Below are 16,478 nucleotides of genomic sequence, written 5' to 3'. Positions count from 1 at the left end.
AACCCCATCATCATCAAATTCGTCAGAAGATCAACGAAGAATATGGTGTATGGTAGAAAAAAAAAACTCAAAGGCAGCGGATTGTCCATCACTGAGTCCTTGACCTGTAGCAGGCTCAAGCTACTCAGCGCTGCCAAGGAAGCCTTCGGAAAACAAAAAGTGAGCACAATGAATGGGATTATCTACGCTTACCTAGATAAAAGGCGAGTAATATCTTCCTTAAATGATATCACTACTCTCTCTCGTCCCCTCTACTCCAAGGCTGCTGCCCGTTCAGTGGGACCAACCTCAAGACGTAGCGGTAGCCTATGAGCAGCGGGGAACGATTAACTCATTCCTAATCTCCATTTTTCTTATTTAAATAGGCTAGTGCTGTCTAATCAATGGTTCTGCATCTTTCAAACATCTGGAAACCTATATAGCCAGACTAGATATTTGACTTATTTATTCATTTTTATTTTTACTTTTATTTTGTTGTGCCACTGCCATGAAAACTAATTTAAAATACCCATGTAGAAATTGCCACAAATCAGTTCGAATCAATCAAAAAGGTCTTTATTGTGACATTTGTTCTTCTTGGATACATTTAAAATGTACCAATATTTCTGGACAACAATATGAAAACCTTGAATCTGAAGCTGATGAAATACCTTGGTGCTGTTTCCTTTGTGAAATAGACTGTATGCCATTCTCTTGTCTCTCTGATTCTGAAATATCTGAGTTATTTGTTCCCCTTCATACAGAAAAAGCTGAAGCCCAGGCACTTGCCAAAATTCTTGATCCTGAATACCTCAACAAACTGTTTCTTGAATCAGCCAATACTGATACTGATGAATTCAACAACATTGATAGTGTTTTCTTGTACAATTGCTCAAATCAATATATCTGCTCCAGTGATGTCAATGCCCTTAAATTCAACGACAGCCTTAAACTAAGTGGTTTCATGACTCTCTCCATCAATATCAGATCTTTAGCCTCTTTCAAAAACTTCACAAAATTTGAAGCACTAGTTAATTCACTGAATTGTAAGCCTCATGTAATTGCTGTAAATGAAACATGGATTGTATCTGGTACAAATGGCCATTTCAATGCACTGGATGGCTATGTTTTTATCTCTAATAGTAGATCTCATCACCGAGGTGGTGGTGTTGGTGTCTACATTCGAAATGATTTGAAATACATTGTCCGCAAAGATATTACTATAATGTGCGAAAAGGTTTTTGAATCTATATTCATTGACATATCATTGGAAAATAAAACAATAACCTGCGGTACTATTTATAGATCACCACTAACTGATGAATTGAACAATGCTAACTTTCGGAATCTCTTGTCCCAAGTTCTCTCAAAGATGAACAGGTTGAATTATAATTATATAATGGGTGACTTCAACTATAATCTTATTGATGAGTCCAATATGAATACCAGCCTATTTGTTGATATTATGCACAACATGGCCTATTATTCTTTGATAAACTGCCCCACCAGGATAACTTCAAGTTCTGCTACCTGTATAGACCACATCTGGACAAACGTATATGATAAAAAAATTAACAGTGCTGTTTTAGCAGAATGTGTTTCTGATCATCTGCCGATTGTACAATGCTCTCTTCTAGAAAAGCAAATTCAGACCAGAATTGAAACGCTTTATCGCCAGTTTACTTCGTCCAACTTGAATACTTTCATGAATGAACTGAATTCTATTGATATTGATGACTTCAGCAGCATCGAGGATCCCAACACTTGCTTTGAAATTTTTTTTGAAAAATTCTCCACTGCTTACTCTCAATCTTTTCCTTACAAAAAACAGACAGACAGATCAAACAAACCTTGGTATGATACTGAGTTACGGAAACTCAACAAAGTCAAACAAAAACTTTATAAGAAATTAATAAACAATAAAAACATAAATGACAAGCACAAATTACAGTTCAATGAATGCAGGAACCTTTATACTCGATTGCTCCACAAAAAGAAATCAAATTATTACAAATCTAAATTTGCTTCTCACAAAGGCAACATCAAGGCAGTGTGGAAAACAATTAATGAACTTATTGGTAAAAATAAAACAAATTCTTGTCCTTTGATTGGATTTGATTGCAGTAATACACAAACTGCAAATAAATTCAATGAACACTTTTCCCAAGTGGCACAAAGCCTGCTTGACTGTATGCCACAACCAGCTGGCTGTGACAAAAATTACATTTCATATCTTGGGAAGCAAGAATCCTCATCCATGTTCTTAAGGCCAGCTACATCATTAGAAATAAAAAATATTATACGCGATATGAAGCCCAAGTCAAGTTTTGGAATCGATGGTATTCCATTTAAAATATTGAAATATGTTCCAGAACATATTATTGATATCCTGACATATATATTTAATCTTTCACTATCTAGTGGATTATTCATTGAAAGCTTCAAGACATCCAAAGTTCTTCCTCTCTTTAAAAAGGGTAGTGTTTCAGATCTTGGAAACTATAGACCTATTAGTCTTTTACCATCATTTTCTAAGATTCTTGAAAAAATAATGTATAGTAGAATGTCAAACTACTTTGAAACTAACAATGTTTTCCACTCGCATCAATTTGGTTTCCGCAAGCATCACTCCACTGCTATGGCTGCTAATGTTTTGGTACACAAACTGACCAATGCGTTTGAATACAAACAACATGCAATTGGAATATTTCTTGATATCTCAAAAGCTTTTGACACCATTGACCATTCCATCCTCTTAAGTAAGCTCTATCACTATGGAATTAGAGGCGTTCCATTCAATTGGATCAAGAGCTACCTTCAAGACAGAAAGCAAATTGTGCAATATGACAACTCATTCTCTACAAATATTTGTGTCATGAAGCACGGAGTTCCACAAGGATCTTTACTTGGCCCATTATTTTTTCTAGCTTACATTAATGACATGTCCAGGTGTCTGAAATCCTCTGAGTCGATCATGTTTGCTGATGACACTAACTTGATTCTTCATGGGGAAAACCTTGAAGATCTATTCACAGTTGCAAACCAAGAACTAACCAACATTTGTAGCTGGATGTTAGTTAATAAATTATCTCTGAATGCTAACAAAACTAAATTTGTATTATTCCATCCAAGCAAGCATAAAAGTGTGAGTTGTTCAAAAAAACTACTGCTCAATGGCAATGAAATTGAAAGAGTGAAAGAAATAAAATTTCTAGGAGTTATCTTTGATGAAAATCTGTCATGGAAATCACAAATAATGCATGTTATTGGTAAAACAAAAAGAAACCTAGCAGTTTCTGCCAAAGTATCCCAGTGTGTTGATCAATCAGCTCTACTAGCAATGTTTCAATCATTACTACTTAGCCATATTCGATATTGTTGTTCAGTCTGGCTTCATGGTAATAAAACCCTTGTCTCAAAACTGCAGAGTATTTGTAATAATTTTTTAAGAATAGTTTTTGGTAAAAGAAAACGTGAAAGTGTAGAATCTTACTTCAAATCACTAAATATACTTAAGGTTGAAGATATGATGAAATTTGAAATATTATCTCTAGCTCACGACTTCCATAATAATGCGCTGCCCAATTGCTTTAATGACATACTTGTCAAAAATACCTCCAACCGAAGAAGCAGTTCTGATTTATTCGTACCTTTCATGAGTAAATCCGTGAGTCAGCATTCCTTGTCTTTTACTGGACCCAAACTTTGGAATTCTCTTCCCTTAAATTTGAAGACCTTAAAGTCCAAAAAATCTTTTCAAAAACAAGTCAAGTCTCATTTAGTTTCCAAATATTAAAAAATTACTACTGGTGGTATTCGTCGTATTCGATGACAAAAACTTGGGACACTCCACACTTGCACATTATTGTTTTAATGAAAATGTTGAACAGCTATAATAATATTGTTATATCTTGCCACGACTTGGCCAGAACTAGTTCAGCACCAAAGAAATGGTATTGTGACATGCTTGAGTATATATATATATTTTTTTAAATATATAGGTAGCTAACGTACCCGGATGATATTTTCTTTAAATAACTGCACACATTCTATCACTTCACGCTCGTGTTTTTATCTTTTTCTAGCTGTGATGTCCTTATCATACACGCTTGGTCTTATGTTTGAGTGGTGGTATAAGGGTTGTAGATAGTACAATATTGTTCCTGCAAGGTTACTAATTATTGCAACTAGGCGAGCAGTAGAGCTATGTTGGTTTCTCCCCTTCAGATTTTAATTTGCTGTGGGTCATTGTAATTGGATGTGGTTTTTATATCATTTATGTATGCATGCGTTTTATGTTAAGGCATGGTGTTTGAGTTGACTTGTTGGCCAAGGTATAGATAGTAAAATTTTGTGTGTTTTTTGCATGGTGTGATAAATTTTTCTCTGTCCCAAGCAGAATGTCATCATAGATCATCTATCCATCGCTATACAATGACAATACATCCCATTTAATTAAACAATTATTTTTTACCTGTAATAAATAGTTCAGAGCGTTCCCCTTCACCCAATCATTGAAACATCTACTCGCAGTTTTATTTTTTGTTTTTCAGGTTACTTCAAAGTGATTAAATGAAGTAAAACACATAAGAAAAAAAACAAAAAAAGACTCCGATATCCTGTGAAATAACAACCTTATTCCTATATCCTTGTCTGAAATCAATACCCAAGAATGAAAAACCTCACTTACACCCTTTGTAACCAATTTATTTCCACATCCTACTTTACTTAATTATAGTAATTTTAGTGTTACCGGTAACTTTAATTACTTACTACAATCTGGACTATAATTTGGCAATAATAGGCTCTAATTTGGGGAATGAAATGGTCTCGCCCACCTCTTCATGCACCCAATTCTGGCAACTTTGGTTGGGCAACTTGGCATTTGACTCCAACTATAATCAGCTTGGCAATATGTTTTCAATAGAATCTTCCTTTTATATCTTAATTAACGATTAGAAGATCGATCAATTTGGCAATGGCAATCATTACAAAAATATCAATATGGTGTGGCAGAAAATTTTTTTTTTCTTTTCTTGTATTTATTTATTTATTTTTTTTGTTTACTGTATAGTATACCCTAAATTTATCGCGTCTTATTCTTACTTAAATAAATTCTCAGTGGTTGTGTGTGTGTGTGTGTGGCTGGTGGGTGCATGTGAGCGTGTGTGAAATAACTTAATAATTTTAGGTGAGTAAACACGTACCACTTCCTCTCGGCAAAACCTTCCATCTTATATTTTGTACGTCATAAACCTTATCTAAGGTTTTGTTTGCTCCCCTGATTTCATAATCAGTTTTTATTTATTTGTTTTTATCTGTCAAATGTATTGTTATGCTGATTATGGAGTCGAAATATACTTATACTTATACTTATACTTATAATATAATTTTGACTGACTAATTATGTACAGCCCAGAGGCCGCATGTAGACGGTTGGGCCATGGTAACGTTGTTCAAATAGTCCATTATAAACTCAACTAGTACCATATTCTCCCAGACTGGATTCCATAGCAGGTGCACGCACGAGAGCGCTAGCGCTCCGCAAAAATGCTCGCGAGCGAATTCAATTTTGCACGCGGACAATTTGCAATTGCTCACCAATGTAAATCGGTTTAAATGGCTTTAAAATCAATAATCCAGTAATATGAAGATGCCAAAATATTATAACTCCACAATTGTCGACAAATACTAGCTTGCAAGATTTGGTCTAATCGAAAAATTGCGAAGCAAAAAAGACCATATCGTGTTGAATGGTAGGAATCCTGTGAGAATAGTTATGGACGAAAAGATCGCCTTTGCACCAACGCTGGTCAGGTACGGCTCTGATTCAGCGTATTTTTCATGCAATAATTTTACACGAATGTACTGAACAGTACCGGTATCTGAAGTCGCACAAACACTCTCAAAATCATCGACAAATTGTAGAAATAATGTTTGGGGTCAAAGGTCAAACAGCAATTTTTGGTCTGATTCATCGTATTTTTTATGCGATACCAGTAATTTTACGCGGATGTATTGAGAGGTATCTAATGTCAAAGTCAGTTGCACGCGGGCGCAGTTGTCTTGCAGTCGTGACTTATAATTGCACGCCAGGAATTCTTATCTGCACGCGGGAATTTTTGATTGCACGCCCGATTTCTCGTTCAAAAAGGCCATGAAATCCAGACTGGATATTCTCCACTACTGCCACTATCAAGTCAAGGTGTCAAGGCATCTGAAATTAATTATTTGGTATCTAATCCCACACACGACACAGACTGGTAACCAGACGACAGGCCATGCTTGTCTCTATAATCATCGAAATTACACATGACCTGTCACATGACCAAATTGCCGTTTTCGTTCAAAACAAATGCCAGATAGAAAATATTTTCCTTTGGTAATCAGATTATTCTTTTCCAAGGAATTCAATGATGGCGTTTTTAGATTGCGCTTCTTTGTAGTATTTTGCGCAACTTCATTTTACTTTATTTTCATCAATAGTGAGGGTCAACCATGTCCAGATGTCTCCCAAGGGCGGGGTGTTTGTTCATTGGCAAAATTGGATTCTCTAAAACGAGACAATGTTTCTCGATCTGTAAAGTGTGCCGTACTGCATTCAGTAATATGTACCTCAATTTCAACAGCTTTTAGTATTGTAATTAAACAAATAAAAAAGATTATGGCGTCACAAGGCTTACAAACTGAGAATATGTGCTCAATTCAAGAAGATGTTGGAAAACGTTTAAAAGATTTTAAATTTAGCAAAAGCAAGAACGCACGTGCAATAATTTTGAAAGTAAATATGTCTGAAGAAACTGTGGAAATTGAAGATGAACTTGATGACATCACAACTGAAGAACTGATGGAGGAATTACCTGAGCGACAGCCTCGCTATATAATTTATAGCTACGTGCATGAAACGTCTGATGGTCGCGTGATGTACCCACTTTATTTCATTTACTTCAAACCTACTGGCTGTAAACCAGAACAGGTTATGCGTTATGCCGGATGCAGAGACGAGTTATATAACCTCAGCGGAGCTGGAAAAATGCTGAGTCTTGATGAAAAAGAAAATTTAACGGATGAATGGGTACGAGCACAAGGAGGTTTGAAGTGATTGTTACATCATAAACTGTCTTGATTACTCATTTTTATCGGCTTCGGAAAACATTACTCATAGCCGAAATGTATTCATTATTTTCAGTCAGCAGCAATTAGTCATCAGAATATTGTTCAGGCTTTATTAATTCTGAATAAGTTGCCAAATTGATTTTTTATTATTTTAATATTATATTGAGAATATAATCAGTGTAAAACGACATTTAAAATGTACTTAAAAGCAATGATTGCCACGTTCTTTTATATGAAATAAGTAATGTATATCAGAAAATATGTTCTGAGAATAAATTTTTTTAGTGTACTGTTTATTATAATCTATAAGTACAATGATTCATGTTAATTTGAATGAAAAACAGTTTCTGAAAATTCAAGAAATTTTTCCCACTGTTGTAAAAATGCTCTATATTTCGTATTAGCATTCCAGAATATAATTTGCCATATTCATTCTGAGAGACAAAAACGCTGAGACGCTTAGTTGTGATATATACCTGAGTGCAATAATATCAAAAATGTTTTGTATTTCGATTATGTTATTTCTACGTAATGGTTGTTAAATCTTCATGCATATCTATGATGGCCTATTGGTTAGGTCTTGTATGACTATTTTGGTATGGAAAGCTAGAGATTTGTGCTGCAAATCCCCTTATAACCCAAACCATAAGCGTAGCCGGGTGGCTGAGAACCATGGCCCCCATCCAAGAATTTTTAGCATTTCTTTTTTTTTAAACACAATTTTTTGAGACAAAATTATTACGCCTTTTCCAACATCATTTTACGCTATTCTCGAACGATTAACTGAAAACCGACTCTTCCTGGCTTGCTTTGTATACCTTGGATAATTTTGACAGCTAAGCAAGTCTGTAGAGATAATGTTAAATATCAGTGCCTGCTTTTATCTTGCCTTGTTCGAAGCAAAAGGCACAAGTGAGTGTTGTATTATGTCTTTATGCGAAAAATATTGCTCCCCCCCAAATCTTGGGCTTGCTACGCTCTTGTTCTTTGCTGTAACTCTATACAGTTTCATTAGCTCTTGACACTTTATTCTGAATTTTTGTCAAAAAATTTCGATTTTGCTTTAAAAAATTCTTTTAGGAATATTTGAAATTGTAATAAATTGCAAGATACAATCCTGGAATATTGATCTTTCTAAACATGAAACCCTGGGATTGTAAAATTAAATTTAACACAACATTGGCTAACTTTATTCTGTTTTGATTAAAATTCCCAAAATTTTGACTTTGACTTGTATTGAACTGTAGTTATGCCAGTGTGCTAAACACTGAATATTCATGACATGGATAAAAAAAAGCACAACCGGTCGATGTAATTTGTCGAATTTCTATGCATTAAACGTCATGAGGGTATGATATGGAAAAGACGATAGTAAATTTTATTTTATTTGCTAACATCGGTTGTGCCACCTCTGGTGGTAATTACGCAACATTGGTTGCCGGTTGGGCTTTATTAATCCACTTGGTGGCGATTATGTGCCGCCGAATAATCATGCCTGTTATTTTTATCGTATTCTTAATTATGTATCTTCATTATTTAGCCCCACTAGCTTAATTAATAGAAATTACCAGTACAAATATGGCAACAGTCAAGTGCCTCACACGTCCGGAAGGAGGATTTTCATTTGAAAATTACACAAGGTAATTACCGTAATTATCTAGGCCTAAAATGTTTTGGGATTTTGAAAAGAACATTTTGTGATTAATTATCTGGCAGGTATATTGAATGGGGGGAAAACCACTGAATAGAATAAAACAAACCCTTAAGATTCATCGAGAACTGACGTCATAACAAAATCGAAATTGTAAAATGACTTTATGAAATTCAACCTTTTATTGTTTTATGCAGATTTATTTGTTTATATCTCAATATATTTCCTTCACTGAAATTTCCGCCAATGGCATGACCGCATGTGATTTGGGTGTGCTGATATTACATTGTGCAAGACTGCTTCGATAATCCAAAATATGAGTACCGTATCTATCAAAATCCACCTATCAGTCAATAATTTTTGTATATGCCTGTAAAATATAACTACCCTTTATATCACAAATTTACCGTAGTAATTCACTACTGAATATATAAGCATAAGGTTTCTCTTCCACATAGCATAAAGTAAAGATAGTTAGTTTTGCGCTACACCAACTGAAATATTTCTGCTGTAAAATTGAGTAACACACAACTTCTTCAATGGGAGCTCTTGTATTTGTGGCTTTGCCCCGACTTGCTTCTTGTTTTAATTAAACTCTTCTCGTGTATTATTTTGTCACTTTTCTTGTATAATAACTGTCAAAAAGAGGTAAAATAGCCTACAAAGTGAGTTTTCAAACATTTTCTAAAGATCAGTTCTATTTCCAACAAATTTACATAAAACTTTTTTTCCACAGGAACACTTTTCTTGAGAATAAAGGACTTGCTCTGCCTCGAGCGGTGAAAACCGGGACAACTATTTGCGGCCTCGTCTACGCTGATGGAGTAATTCTGGGAGCTGACACTCGGGCCACTGAAGGAAATATCGTTGCAGATAAAAACTGCTCCAAAATTCATTACATTTCACCCAATATTTAGTAGGTTTTTTGCTTTTCCTAATTATTCATTTAAGATGCCTGAACTTTAGTATAGTATCTCAAAATTTTACTTATATGCGTTTAGGAGGATCTACTTTATCTACCTCAGGGCTTCCGAAATTTTTTAGCTTGAGTCCCCTTCTAATGTATTAAAATTATCCACGAACCAAACCCTGTTAAGTCGGCATTGTTACGCAAGCCCTGATCTTATGAGTTAGGGTTTTCCAAAAATTATAGGTCGTGACCCCTTCGATATATTGAAATGTTTTGCGACCCCTGTTCACGTTTGAATAGCTAAACAGTTCGAGATACGCAAGTACGAAATTCTCCTCTGATCCTATGTATTTTCTCGAAATCGTGAAATTTATGTTTTGCACTAGTTATAATAATTGTGTTTGAAATAGAGCTCTGTGGCCCCTCGGTGGAACTACTGCTGGAGAGAGCAGGGCTACTCAACTGGTGGACCGCGGTCCGATTTCAGACCTTCCGAGTGTTTGATTCGGATCGCACCTAATTCTTTATTTTGGATCATTAGCTCTACTTTTTAAGTTTCATTTTATGAAATGACTTTTATAGTTTTGAATATATGTGAAAAGAATTATGACACCATAATGAACAATCTTGATTAGCTAACAATCATTAGCCGGTCGAAGAAATGCGCATTTTAGGATGCCGAAATATAATTTCTGGAAAGACCGGATCCAGATAATTTTAAAGTTTTGTATACAAATCTTCAGTAAAAATAGTTGAGTAGCCCTGCTATAGACCAGGGCTACTCAACTATTTTTACCGAAGATCCTTATACAAAACTTCAAGAATATTTGGGTCCGGACTTTCCAGAAATTATATTTCGGCATCTTCAAACACGCAATTCCTCGGCCGACTAATGATAATTAGCTAATCAAGATTGTTTGTTATGGCGTTATAGTTCTTTTCATATATATTTTTAAATCACTAAAAGTGATTTTATAACGAAAATTTTAAAAGGGGGGCTAATGATTCAAAATGAAGATTTATGCGCGGTCCGAATCGAATACCCGAAAGGTCCGGATTCGGACCGCGGTCGGCCAGTCGAGTAGCCATGCTATAGAGTAAAGCAATACAGAACTGTATATTGTTTTATAGCTGCTGTGGTGCTGGGACAGCTGCCGATACTGAAATGACAACACAGATGATTTCATCGAACCTAGAACTCCACCGACTCGATACTGGACGCGTCACCAGGGTTGCAACGGCAAATAGAATGCTAAAACAATATCTGTTCAGATATCAGGTACATGTCATCAACAATAGAGATACCAAATGGTCACACACATGACAATTTCAAGAAAATTTGCTTAAAATGTGATCAATCGCTCTCGCATCTACTAATAGGACAGGAGGCACATCTCAAAGCACTTTTTACTATTGCCTACTCATATTTATTATACATTGAATAAATAAGTCCTATGTTTTTAAATCACGGATGTGCAACCTGCGGCCTACAAGAAAAAATTGTGCGGCCCGTTGGCCAGATATGGCCTGCACAGAAAAATTGTGTGGCAAATGGAGAAATGTCAATTTTTGATGATGTGCGGCCCATGAAACTTGTTTTTAATTCTGTTTAATCTGGTACGTGCGAGTAGTTTTACATTTTGAGTGGGCCTGGGAGCTTTGTACAAAATATCTGAATAAATTCATACTTTTAAGCACGCTAGTCACAATTCTTATGTCAGTACAGGGAGTCCTCGGGTTACGACGGTAGCGACTTACGCTCGCGCACTCCATAACGCTGTTTCGAGAATACGAACACACTCCATAAAAAATATAAAAAATAATACTGTACTGTACAGTATTTGCTTTTATTCATGTGATATTTATTTGTTTTCTGTTTTTTTAATAAAATAATTCTTTGCATTATTTGTACATTTTATTACAGTACCATACTTTACAATACAGTACGATATGTAGTGGAGTAATTTATGTACTGTACAGTATAATGTTCCGACTTACACTGAAATTCGGGTTACACCGCGTCTCGGGAAGGGAACAACGTCGTAAGTCGAGGACTCCCTGTACATTCCCCTTTCAGAACTTCTTCTTTAAAAACGGTATCACTGACTGTCATTTCTTTACAGGGTTACATCAGTGCTGCTCTTGTACTTGGAGGTGTTGACTACGCAGGGCCCCATCTCTACAGCATACATCCTCATGGGTCAACCGATAAGCTGCCGTATGTTACTATGGGTACGTTGGGATAAAAATAAATCAAGAATTATTTCAATTAGATAAAATATATGCTTTATAGCCGTGTTTTTCAACGTATGGGTTGTGACACAAAACTGGGTCAACTGTAGGTCGCTTGTTTTTGTTTTTTCAACAAAAACCTATAAGTTACTAATTTATATTTTCTAGTAAATTTTATTGTTGATTATATATTTGGCATTACAGTGTTGCTCAATAGTATTTTATGTATGGGAAATATTACTGCGTAAAAACTTGTCAGCATTTATTTTGCTAAGTAAAGCCATGCCACCATTTCGAAAACTTGTTGATGGCCCTCTCACCTTTGGGGGTAATAAATGTTATTCAAACATGATTCTTTTATATTAGTCATCAAGTTTGCGGGTGTAAAAGTGCTACATGCTGATTAGTATTTGATTTATTAGTTGATTTGCTAATTAGTAGAGATTTTACAAAATTTATTAAAAAGAAGTTGGGGTCACTCGAAAAAAGTTTGGGAACCACTGCTTGATAGTAGTGCTTGGTACATAAATACTGGGTCCAGAGACGAGACAGAGTCACTTGTCATCAAAAGTTAGAGTACGAGCTCCCCAGGACAAAATGGCAATCGTTGATACTCCCGTAGTGTGTGTACCAGGTTAGCGTTAGGCCATAAGTTTATTCCGATTTTCCTTATTTTAGTTTTATTACGAGTTCAGGGGACTGTCTGTGTTAGCCAAGTGAATATACCCTCTGCCCATAGACTTCAGTCCCTTTACACAATTTGATGTAAAGTATGCGAATAAAATTAGTTACCTTCATGTTGGTACACATATTTCTGGAGCATATGATTACATATTATTGTCTCACCAACTTTCCTAATGTAAAAATAAATTGTCCAACGTAAAGCTTACAGAAAATCTTTCCATATATCGATTTTGGTATAGTAAATACTGAATCGTTCATTTTTTACAGGTTCCGGATCTCTCGCTGCAATGGCAACTTTCGAAGCTAGATATGTTCCTAATATGAAGGTAAGTGTTCATTTGAAAAGAGTTTCTGTCCTATTACACATATCATAGGGGGTGATATCATAAGAATATTTTCTTATTTATGCATTTCGCTCTGATTTTTTTTCGCCTAGCTGCTCTAATAGGTGATTGAATCAAATAGTATAGTCATCTTTATTCCTGCCACAGCATCCTTGCGGTACATGCATACAGATCCGCTTCCACAAAGGCATAGAGCAAGGAAAAGTAGTTAGTTAGTTTCCATATCTCTAACTGATAGTTCTCCAATGAGCTTTGTATATGCAGTCACTGATATATATAGAGATACTAAGTTTTGAAGCACTAGGATGTTCCTGAATACGTATTGCCTGCATGGAGGTATTCTCAAACTTATGTCATCAACATACTTGAATACAATATGCTAACTACTAAGCCAGGATTTTGCAAACGGGACCCTCGGCCTTCCAGGGAGGGCACGAAACTTCCTCAGGTTCTCATTTGTGTTAACCACATTAATTCAAAGTAAATTAAGGGTACTCCTGAGCTATGCGTACTAAGATGGCGGACACCGGAACGTAGTATGTCTACCGGGTTAGGCCATAATTTCAGCTACAAATACTACAGGAATCGCTTGGCTAGTCCCCGAACCTGTAATAGAACTAAAGTAGGGAAAATTGGAATAAAATTATGCCCTAACCCTAATCTGGTACACATACTATGGGAGCACCCTTCAGAAGGAGGTGAAGTATCATAGAAAATTGGGATCTACTGTACAAGGCGAACGTTCTCACATTATAAAACTCAACTCCTTTTTTTAGAAACAAGAAGCTATGCAGTTGGTCAGAGACGCAATAGCTGCAGGAATATTCAATGACCTTGGCTCAGGGTCAAATGTTGACCTCTGCATCATTAGCAAAGGAAATAAAGTGGAATATTTGAGACCGTATGACATTGCTAACGAAAAGGGTGTAAGGTGAGATATAATTTTATACTCTAGTAAATTTCACCCAATCTCTGGACCAGGAGTGGGCAACTTCTCTAGTCGGCGGGCCAGATTTGGAAAAATGAAGTCCTCGGCGGGCCGGATTATTACAAAAAATACTTCGGTATCCGATCTTTGTTAAATTAAAACTTAATATAAAATCTAATTTCTTGAATCTATTTATATTTAAAATCTAATAAAACAGATAACAGTGGTGGGGAATGTTTACAACGCTCTCTACTTTGACCTTATATTGTTTGTTTAACAACGCAATCGTGCTAACGCAATTGTTTGTTCACTAAGGCAATTGTTTATTTCACCAGCTCGCACTGACAGTGCGGTGAGAGTAGAGCGATCGGCAACTTTCAGGAATGATGCGTCGGACAGTCAGAGGGCCGTATGTTGCCCACCCCTGCTTTGGACTGTCTTACTAGGGATCCCGAATTCGGAAAATTAGCTCCAACTCTGGCATTTCAAGTCTTTAATTGTTGAGTGTGTCTTATGAATGAAGTTTTATGTTTCACTCTGAACAAGACTTCGAAACAACAACCCACTAAAAACAAATTCCAGAAAGCTCAGTTGTTAGGAGGGCTCTTTTAGCCTCTGTTTGAAATTTTGACTTCTTAGGTTTTTTGAAATTACAACTTAGGCTCATTGGCTGTTTATTGACATATTTTGCTCTGAACAAAAACTATGAACAGTCAGCCTTTGATATATATTGTTATACAAGGAGCTGCTTATGAATAGAAGGACCAGGATCTTCACAGTACTGACTCATCTTTTTCAAAGTTGGACCCCCGATCTTTCAATGTGATTTATATTGAAACTCTCAGTACTGGAGAGATTTCCATTTTCAATCTCGCTGCATTAAGACGAACGTAGGATAGGGATTTACATATTTATCCAGAGGGCGAGGAAACTGCTCGAACATATGGCGAACCACGGCCTCTCGTCCTGTTACCAATTCATGTCGAATATAGGATTAGTTAGCTGGGTATTCGTTTCCCATACATGGACTTGATGGTGGAGGAAGTCTTAACCGAGCAGCGGTTACGTGAACCACCTACGCTTAGCACGATGTACTACACCGCCGAGTCACAAATACTGACTAGTGAATAAATATTAAACCACAATTTTTTGTTATAGGCAAGGGGACTATCAATTCAAGCCTGGCACGACCGCAGTTCTTTCTAAAGTTGTCAAACCGTTGAAATTTGACGTCGTTTCTGAAACAGTGCAAGAAGAAATGGACACAAGTTAAAGCAGAAGACTAAACTGACTTAATTTAGACTGTTATGTCTGCGAAGGTTCCAATGTAAAGTAAAACTGTTTGGCTGTATATAGGATTGGCCATACTCGAATAGTTCGTGTTATAGGATTCTGTCTTTACGTTAATTTTAATTTGAATCCTGTCAATGTAGTATAAATGTGATTTCTGTGCAAAAATGGCGAATTTTTTGAATATTGTTCATCTCAAATTTAGTCAGCAGCCACATTTTTTGCAAATGCCCAGTTGTAATGATACTTGGATTGGCTAGTTTTTATATGTAGTGTTCACCACAAGTTTTTGTGATCTGGAATAGAAGTATGTGAGAATATGACAATAATCTTTGTGCTATGTGTGTCTTTCAGAAGTGTGTGCACTTGGCTTGAAGTTGGCGTATTGTGCTAAGATTAAAAACCCACTTGCCATTACATCTCTAATTATAGGGGTGCTTTTAGGTGAAAAAAATACACCTTGCCAGGGTTGGTTCCATCGAAGTGTCAAACTTGCTTAATATAAATTCGAGCATAAGTCAATGTATCAAACTTCTTTCTTCCATGCATGGAATTTTTCTGAAAGTTCAATGCTTTGTTTTCGTAGTTTTATGCTCGGCAGTGTGGCACATTGTGTTTAGCGTGAGAAATATGCTTGCCACGGCACCTCTGATTACCCTCGGGATAGGAACCCATGCGGGGGATGGTTATGTGCGAGAGGATTGCTTGACACCTCTCCAGTGAGGTAAAAGTAACTGCTGGTCGGTTAAGGCTTTTTCTGCATCTAGTCCATGCTTCTGAAAACAAATAACTGGATAAATAATCCCATACTCGACATGGTCTGGTAATCGGACGAAAGGTCGTGGTTCGCCTTGATAATTATCCGCTACCCTCTCCCCCCCGGTATTAACATGTAAATCATATACACAGTTCTAACTATAAGAGTGCTATAGAGGAGAAAAATGAGGGATCCTCGCCAAGATGGTCCATGAAATGAAACAATAAGAGCCTTCGTGGGTTGAGGTACATGTTTGTTTTTCTGGCGCAGTGAACCTCATCAAAGTGATTCGTTAGACAATTTTGGGAACAACCGAAAACTCACTGTAATTATTATAGCATATCCCAATGCAAAATTACACCATTAGCAGTCCAATACAGCACTGAACTAAGCAAAGGGGGCGCTCAAGAAGAATATGTACCAATATGGAGGTAACTAATTATGTTCACCTACTTTAGATCAGGTTGGGTGAAGGGACTGAAACCTATCGGCAGGGGGTAAATTCACTTGGCTATCACAGACAGTCCCCAAACTCGTAATAGAACTAAAATAAAGAAAATTAAAAAAAAATTATGGGATAACCCTAA

At 36.3% G+C, this 16,478-nt stretch overlaps 2 protein-coding genes across 2 annotated transcripts; both read left to right on the top strand.

Annotated features, from left to right (window-relative positions):
- Nucleotides 1-6,589: 6,589 nt before the first annotated feature.
- Nucleotides 6,590-8,635, top strand: LOC120344670 (glia maturation factor beta-like). Its single transcript, XM_039413969.2, has one exon. The coding sequence runs from the start codon at nucleotides 6,644-6,646 to the stop codon at nucleotides 7,079-7,081; it is 438 nt and encodes a 145-aa protein (XP_039269903.2). The 5' UTR covers nucleotides 6,590-6,643; the 3' UTR covers nucleotides 7,082-8,635.
- On the top strand, nucleotides 8,545-15,463 carry LOC120344669 (proteasome subunit beta type-7-like). Its single transcript, XM_039413968.2, has 7 exons — nucleotides 8,545-8,735; nucleotides 9,483-9,662; nucleotides 10,788-10,935; nucleotides 11,780-11,888; nucleotides 12,840-12,898; nucleotides 13,693-13,847; nucleotides 15,003-15,463. The coding sequence occupies exons 1-7, from the start codon at nucleotides 8,674-8,676 to the stop codon at nucleotides 15,115-15,117; spliced, it is 828 nt and encodes a 275-aa protein (XP_039269902.1). The 5' UTR covers nucleotides 8,545-8,673; the 3' UTR covers nucleotides 15,118-15,463.
- The last annotated feature ends 1,015 nt before the right edge of the window (nucleotides 15,464-16,478 follow it).

This window comes from Styela clava, chromosome 5 (genome assembly GCF_964204865.1).
Source record: "Styela clava chromosome 5, kaStyClav1.hap1.2, whole genome shotgun sequence".
Lineage (NCBI taxonomy): Eukaryota > Metazoa > Chordata > Ascidiacea > Stolidobranchia > Styelidae > Styela > Styela clava.
Note: the sequence above shows the minus strand (reverse complement) of the source record. Positions and strands in the feature narration are given on the sequence as shown.

What these genes read in the sequence shown, in the direction of transcription:
- LOC120344670 (XM_039413969.2), top strand. Translation starts at nt 6,644, where the DNA reads ATGGCGTCACAAGGCTTACAAACTGAGAATATGTGCTCAATTCAAGAA.
- LOC120344669 (XM_039413968.2), top strand. Translation starts at nt 8,674, where the DNA reads ATGGCAACAGTCAAGTGCCTCACACGTCCGGAAGGAGGATTTTCATTT. An exon ending in TACATTTCACCCAATATTTA is followed by an intron (nt 9,663 to 10,787) that starts GTAGGTTTTTTG and finishes ATTGTTTTATAG; the next exon opens with CTGCTGTGGTGCTGGGACAG. An exon ending in GCTAACGAAAAGGGTGTAAG is followed by an intron (nt 13,848 to 15,002) that starts GTGAGATATAAT and finishes TTTTTGTTATAG; the next exon opens with GCAAGGGGACTATCAATTCA.